At 35.1% G+C, this 8,356-nt stretch overlaps 1 protein-coding gene and 1 non-coding gene across 2 annotated transcripts; both read right to left on the bottom strand.

The window, feature by feature from the left end:
• Positions 1-3,060: 3,060 nt before the first annotated feature.
• On the bottom strand, positions 3,061-7,468 carry LOC149209594 (pentatricopeptide repeat-containing protein At1g11290, chloroplastic-like). The gene is made up of 2 exons (XM_089396413.1): positions 4,980-7,468; positions 3,061-4,838 (listed from the first exon to the last, which is right to left on the bottom strand). Exons 1-2 carry the CDS (start codon positions 7,207-7,209, stop codon positions 4,369-4,371), a joined length of 2,700 nt encoding a protein of 899 aa, XP_089252539.1. The 5' UTR covers positions 7,210-7,468; the 3' UTR covers positions 3,061-4,368.
• A 77-nt stretch (positions 7,469-7,545) lies between these two features.
• Positions 7,546-7,617, bottom strand: TRNAT-UGU (transfer RNA threonine (anticodon UGU)). The gene has a single exon. It is a non-coding gene; the product is annotated as a tRNA-Thr (tRNA).
• Positions 7,618-8,356: the final 739 nt, after the last annotated feature.

Genomic DNA, 8,356 nt, shown 5'->3' with positions numbered 1-8,356 from the left:
TACGCGATATGGGCGAGAGCCGTTGGATGTGGGAAGGCCGATCAGACGGTAGTCGGCAGCAGGAAGTGGTGGAGAGTTAATGGAGGGGCCCGATCATAATTAAAATGACTTTAATTTTATCGGGGGTGATATGATTGGCGGAGAGGCTATTAACTAATCTAGGTGATTAATTAATCCCTTTTTAACACGACGGGGGGTTTGGTTCTTAACTAATCGCGGTTCGATTAATTAATCCGACTTAATTAACTTTATTATGGTTTATTTTTCAAACCATTGGGAAGGGATATTTATTGATTTTGGGATTTTTATTAATAATACGAGAAAGGGTAATTTGTTTCGGGAGTTAAATAATAAAAATTAAAAGTTAATATGACCATGGAAAAATAAATGCGCTAAGTAAATGTTTCCGAAAATACATTCATCATCCAACATTATGACTTAGGCTAAAATGTATTTTGGGGGTTTTATAAAGAACCATTTATTTTTCCTAAGTAAAATAGTGATTTTACTTAGGAAAAGCATTTGAAGGGGATGAGTGATTTATGGAAGGGGTGAATTTTGATGAAGGGGTTTTAGCACTTAGGCCTTACAAGTTATTGGGCCGAGGGTCCGGTCCCTCCAGAAGTCAGAGAAATGCTCTGAGCCCCTTTAACTTTCAGGTTGTTGGTGCCTTTAGTACTTATGGGAAATTAGTAAAATTTAGGGAAAAAATGAGTGAGGAAGTTAATTAGTTTGACTTTGTCCCTGATGTACTATCTTCATTGTCATCCATGCTTTGTCAAAGTGATGAAAGCAAAAGATTTGAGCTTTTAACTTAACCATTCATCATACATAATTCTGCAACGAATCATCTACTTACCCACCTACACATCCTACCATTTTACTTCTTTTATTAGGGTGCACTTACACTGGCAAACCCTTATCAAAACCTTTTCTTTTCTTTTATAATGGGAATCTATCTAAGTCTATCCTTATTACATCCAAGGGCTCAGGTTAAACTGTTGAGCTCGTTTTATTTACTCTACCTATCTACTTATCTACGAAGATTAAACAGTTTGGTTAGATTTTATTTTCTATATCTATAAACATGAAATTCAAAACATGGAATAACTAAAATTAAACTATTTGGTAATCATGGATTGTCGCATAAGTAACAAGTTGCACACAATCATTTATTCAAAAGGTGAAATAGTAGTGGCATTTGGGCTTGCACACTTTCATGGTCTTTTTATTTTTCTTGGGGTTTATTTTCTTTCATTTTTTTGACCTTTTCTTTATTCTTTTTACCCTTCGATTTTTCTTTTAGGGCATACCCTCTTTACATTTTTTTATTTTTTTATTTTTTACAAATATGGAAAACATTTGCAACAAGCAAAAGTATGTACATATTTTAGGGCTAAATCAAGTCAATCATGATATATGACACCTATTGGTATAGGAACATAACACCCTCTACCTAGGTTTTCTCTCGCTTGGATTTTCCAAGATATATTTCATGTTTATTAATATGGATGGCGTGTTTATTTGCTTGTTTTTTTATTTTGATTTAGATTATTTCATAAATTCAAACACTAAGCTAATAATAATTAATTTGAAATTTAAGGAAATAGTTCAAATAATATAAGGTCAACTGGATTTATTTCAAGTGGTTGGGAGGAATGATGGGATACTCTCTACCCAAATTCAATTCCTAAAAATAACATGATAAACTTTAATATAATGATTTTGAATAAAACAAAAAAAATAAAACATAAATTAAAAAAAGAGAAAAAAAGGCATATTAGTATATATTTATTTTCCTGACATAAATCATATTTTTAAAGCTGGGTACGCCAATGGCTTCCAATGTATCACAAATCTTAGGTAAGCTCCTTAGGAAACATTATGAAACATGAAAGTATCACAAATCTAAGGTAAGCTTCTTAAGAAACAATATGAAACATGAATGACTTTTAGGAACACAAATATTTTTTTTTTCTATATATCTATCAAATTCACAATTTCATTCAAACATAAAATGATAAAGTATAATCACAATTTATAACTTGTCCCTTGTTGAGCTAAGAGGCTCATTCTACAGTCCGGTATGAGGAGATGTGTAAGTATGTCTGTGCGAGGAGACGTGTAAGTATGTTTGTGTGCCCTCTTTTAAATAAGATCGATTTTTTTTTCTAAATAGAAAAATAATGTCGGCTATAATAAAAAAAAATGAATAGAAGTAAAAAAATGCACAAACAAGATATTTAAATCTTATATTTTCAAAAAATATTTCAACAAGAGATTTAAATAAACTATTGTGAAGATTTATGTTAACAATTTACATCGATATCAACTTCATATATATCTACATATAGAAAAAAAAGTTGTCAAAAAAACACATTTTAACGTTGTATATAAAAAAGTATTCAATGTGGGTTATCAATAAACAATTTAATAAGAATTAGTAGACATAAACTTTAAAATATATTAATAATAAAAAACCATTTTAATTTGCATGATACAATGTCTCAATATACATGTCATGTAAAATATTTCAATTATATATATATATATATATAATGAAAAAACTAAATGTTTATGGTTAAAATGTTTAGTTGGTCCTATATATATTTTATTTAGCATTCAAAAATACAATTTAAAGAATGAAAAATAGCACATAGTATTTTGCACCATAAAGAAGAAGAAATTTGATCCCTCTTGCTTCATCTTAGATCCGTACTTAAAAAGGATCTATGTTGATGCTTAAGATGGATCTATACTGGATGCATAAAAAAAAGATTTGTCCTTTCCAAATTGAAAAATGTTGAGCAAAATGGCTCAACATTCAATGATCATAGTTCAAATAAATATATTTAAGGACACAAGAAACAAATTAAGAAATGTCAACACTTAATGGTAACATCATTAATCATCAACAAACAACATGGCTTTTTTTTTAGTTTTTTTTAATGGTAAATATAAAATAACATGTAGTTAGTTTATTGGTTATACATTTTGTCCATTAGATATCACTCTATTTTCATATACACAAAATGTAAAGGAGTAGACCAATCATTCATAGTGCTTAATATTTGCATAGCACTATTTGCCCCTCTTGACTTTATTTATCTATTAACAACTGAACAACATCCCTCATCCTCCTTATCAAACTAACCTACATCCTCTACATCAACATCCCCATGAACCTTTGGGACCTTTCTGCCATCTCTGCATTTAGCCTATTCCCCTTCACAGAATAAATATCCACCAAAAATAACATGCAACTAGCCTTGAAAGTCCAAGTGGTTGCACCCTATATTCTTGGCTTTTACATAATCACAAACTTCATCACTGGTGTTAATGGGTCTACACTTTTTCACGTTGAAATTAGATCAGAATTTGATGCAGACTGTCATGATAAAAATTCACAAGCAATATCAACAAGGAATTGCAAGTAGCCTTGAAAGTCCAAGTGGTTTCCCGCTGTACTCTTGGCTTTTACATGGTCACAAGCTTCATCAGTGGTGTTACGGGTATACATTTTTTCGCATTGAACTTAGATCTGAAGCTGATGCAGAGTGCCATGATAAAAAAAATCACAGGCAATAGGTGCAGAGCTCCCAAACGAAAGTAATAACCTAATAAGTATGGAGTTACGTTTGATGCCAGGCTTTGCATCAAAACCTTTAAAATTTGCCCAATAGGACTTGCCGAAGGCCCTTTTCTTTAGGGATTGCAGCTCTTTTTTGTGAAATTACTAGTACATACTCCCTTTTTGAGAGTCATTTTGAGCTATGAGGCTTTTGAATGTAGATGTTATATTATTTTTTTCCTTGTGTTTTTTACTTAAATTTTACATGCATAAAATCGCTGGAAACGGAGAGTGATTTGCAGCCGCTTCCAGCAACCGGGAAACATTTTAAGGGTGCTTCATAACTCCAGAAAGCTTCTTTGATATTAGAAACAGGTTCCAGCAAGAGGAAGCCGTTTCTGGGATGCATAGGATATCGTGCATTCTTGAGGGTTAAGTTACCATTATTGTGCAGATCAAATTCTGCAAATCAAGCTTTCTCATTTTGATAGACGGGTTTGATGAAAGGTACTCATAGCCTTCTGAGCCATATTTCAACTGAGTGTTGCATGAAAACATGAAGCTTCACAAATTTGCAAAAGGCTTCATAGAATATGTTAAGTATGCTTGTCCAAGACATTAGCAGAAAGAATCTATGTGCATTTACCTGCCTCAAAGAGCCGAAGTAGACATCAAGGTAAAGCGAATCAGGTTTCAAAAAATATGTAACAATAGGGACAACCCAATGACCAACTCTTCAGAATCTCTAATCCCCATCATTTCTGCATCAATGCATTAATTACTTATCATAATAAAATCTACCAATAATCCCCACAGGAACACATTCCATCAATGAAATGATGGAAACGATTTGCATCCCTCATAATAATTTCTCTCATTGCAATCTTGGTGATCAGCTTAGTGGCAGTATGGCAGTCAGCACAGACACGAAGATTCTTGGTAATCCTAATCACGATCCCAGGGCTTGTGTTTAGAATCCCAAATGCAATAGCTAGTTTCTCACTGTGACATGACAGCATGTCTTCCTTCAACTCCTCCTCCACATCATGTAGCACAAAATTTGTGTTGGGAACATAACCAATCTCTTTCATCTTCCTAATCAAACTCTCTAAAGTTGCATATATTTCCTCAGATTGAGAATGTGATCTGTCTCCTACAAAGAATGAATGAACCTTGTTATTTATTTCAATCCAGCTGCACCCAGGGGTCTTTTTAAGGCCCCTGTTCTTCAACAACTGTCTCACCTTCACCATGTCATCCCACCTACCTGCAGCGGCATAGATATTTGAAATTAATACATAATATCCAGCATTGGCAGGTTCTAAGTCAAACAGACAGTCCGCAACATATTCCCCTAGTTTAATATTGCAGTGAATTCTGCAAGCACCAAGCAAGGCCCCCCACACACCTGCAGACGGTTTGATAGGCATATTTTTAATCAAATCATGTGCCTCATCCAGATGCCCTGCTCGCCCTAGAAGGTCAACCATACATGCATAATGCTCCACCTTGGGTATAATGTAATAATCTTGAGTCATCGAACCAAACAACTGCCAGCCTTCATTCAGAAGGCCAGAATGGCTGCATGCAGATAAAACAGAAACGAAAGTCACATATGTAGGCTTTGTGCCCGATTCTTCCATTTGGAGAAAGAGATCAAGGGCATCTTTGCCAAGTCCATTCAACCCATAACCTGCAATCATTGCACTCCACGAAATCACATTTTTCTCTGACATTTTATCAAATAAAAAACGTGCAGTATTTATGCTTCCACATTTGGCATACAGATCCATAAGAGCAGTACCCACAAATTCATCTGACTCACGTCCACTTTTAATTATGTAAGCATGGACTCCTTTGCCTTGTTGTAGAGCTCCTAAATGTGCACATGCTGGCAGCACAGATGCCATGGTGACTGAGTTGGGTATAACATCTTCAAGTTGCATTTGACGAAACAATGCCAAGGCTGGATATATATGGCCATTCTGTACGTAAGCACCAATCATTGCATTCCATGAGACCACATCTCTCTTAGACAATGTATGGAATAACTGGTGTGCTGCCTCTGGATCACCACACTTGGCATACATTGCTACAAGAGCAGTCACCACAGGAGTTTTACAATCAAAACCACTTTTTATTGTCTTGGCGTGGATCACCTTGCCATATTGTAGAGCCGCTAAATCAGCACATGCTGGCAGCACACTGACGATGGTAATTTCGTTAGGATTTACCTCTACCTGATGCATTTGCTGAAAGAGTGTCAAGGCGCTATTGCCATGGCCATCCTGTGCATAACCAGCAATCATTGCATTCCATGATACCACATCTCTTACAGACATCTTGTCAAACAACTGCCGTGCAATCACATTACTCCCACACCTACCATACATAAATACAAGGGAATTCCCCACAGAAACATCCAGCTCAAATCCACTTCTAATTATATAAGCATGGATCGACTTGCCCTGTCGCAGAGCTCCGACATCAGCACACGATAAGAGAACAGACACAACGGTAACTGAGTTTGGCTTCAAGCCCACAACCTGCATCTGCTGAAAGAGCTCTAAGGCCTCATCTTGACACCCATTTTTGACATACCCATCAATCATTGCATTCCATGAAATCAAATTCCTCTCAGCCATTTTGCCAAACACATCAAGCGCAAACTCTGTGCTTCCACATTTCGCATACATGTCAACCAGTGCAGTTCCCACAGAAACATGCGACTCAAACCCACTTTTAATCACATAACAATGAATACACTTCCCTAATTGCATATCTCCCAAATAAGCACAAGCCGGCAGAACACTGACCATTGTTGCAAAGTCCGGTTTCACATCATCTGCTTGCATTTGATAATAGAGCCTCAAGGTTTCATCGGCATACCCATTCTGCACATAACCAGCAATCAGAGCACTCCACGAAACCGAATCACGCCAACTCATTTCATCAAACACTCGGCGAGCATCTTCCACACACCTGCATTTCGCATACATATCAACCAATGCAGCTCCAACAAAAACATCAAACCTGAATCCAGCTCTCATAACTTGAGCATGCATCCCCTTACCTTCTTGCAAAGCCGACAAGCTCGCACAAGCTTTCAGCACAACAGGGAATGTAAACCTGTCTGGCAGTATGCCAAACCGCTTCATTTCGTAATATAGATCAACTGCCTTCTCACAGGGGCCATTTCTTGCATACCCTCTTATTATTGCATTCCATAAAAACACATTTCGTTCGGCCATTTTATCAAACACTCGGTGTGCATACTCCATAGCACTGCAAACAGTGGCCATGTGAACAAGTTTGGTTACCACAATGATATTCTGATCAAATCCAGTTCTAAACATGTGGCCATGGACTTCTTTCAATTCCTTCTTGTGCGTACACCTCTCCAACATTGAAGCATAAAAATTTATGTCGGACCCTTGCGATAGACTCACCTCACCTTCAGTTTTCTTAAATTTGGAACCATATGATTCCCACTTTGGTGTGGAGATGGAATCGTCCTGGGAATCGACAGTAGCAATAGTCGCACAGGTTGTGTAATGGGCAAAGCCAACATTAAGAGGAATACAGAGTTTCTGCAATACTGAAATCCGAAATGCAGGAACATAAAATATGTATCCCATTCCTGCTTATGATGCTTCATAAGACTGCAATCTGATAACGAGGATTCCACTGAAACAGAGTGTTGATCCATTTCGATAGCATCTCAGTATGATTTTCACTTAGGAAGGAAGATTAAATAACCAAAATATTCATCATAAAACTGCAATCTGATAACGAGGATTCCATAAAACAGAGTGTTGATCCATTTCGATAGCATCTTAGTATGATTTTCACTTGGGAAGGAAGATTAAATAGCCAAAATATTCGTTCCCAAATAAAAGCAGCTTTAGTAAAAGTAAAAATATTCGTTCCCAAATAAAACCAGCTTTAGTAAAAGTAAAAGCAACTCCCACACTTGCCTCCACGCAGGATCGAACTACGGACCTTCAGTTTACAAGACTGACGCTCTACCACTGAGCTATAGAGGCTGCTTGACTTTTGACCCAAACTACTGGTTATTGCTGGAAGTTTCGTATTATATTTCAATAATTTTGTCTTTATAATCATTTTTTAACATATTAACATTTCTATGCGGTTATAGCAATTTAAAATTGTGTCTAGATTTTTATAATTACTATTTATGTAAAATTAACTTTTTGTAATGTAATTATAAAATTTTATATTAATTCAATAATTTTTATTGACAAATAAGTGTAAAGTAATAAATGGGTTATTTTGAATATTATTTAATTTAATTTTTAAAATTTTAAACAAAATTTATTATAGTCATCTTCAATCAACAATCATACTTCTTATTCAACACAAATATATCAAGCAATTAACATTTTCTCCTATCGAATTGCTTTCATGAGTGGATAAGATAACGATGAACTCTTTTATTAATATTTAAAAATTTATATTAAATTATTCTTTAAAAAAATGTAGTCTAACTATTATGTTTTTGTCTTTGAAAGTTATGGAGATTTCAGCCATATTTTAAAAAGATCAAGCAGGGATTTTTGTAAATGCAAGTAAAAGTTGTCAAATTTCATATTTTAAGTGTCTTAGAGGTTTTTGATGGCCCTGAATTTATTTCCACAATCAAAAATATGATTCAAATATTGCATTTACAAGATTTTTTGAAATTTCTTTGCCAGATTCCGGCCACTTTTGGCGAGCAATTTCTCCGTCTCAGACTAAAAAAAGATAATTATAATTTATTAAAAA

This window comes from Pinus tabuliformis, chromosome 1_2 (assembly GCF_031772625.1).
Source record: "Pinus tabuliformis cultivar Carrire ecotype Pingquan chromosome 1_2, CPIR1, whole genome shotgun sequence".
Taxonomy (NCBI): domain Eukaryota; kingdom Viridiplantae; phylum Streptophyta; class Pinopsida; order Pinales; family Pinaceae; genus Pinus; species Pinus tabuliformis.
Note: the sequence above shows the minus strand (reverse complement) of the source record. Positions and strands in the feature narration are given on the sequence as shown.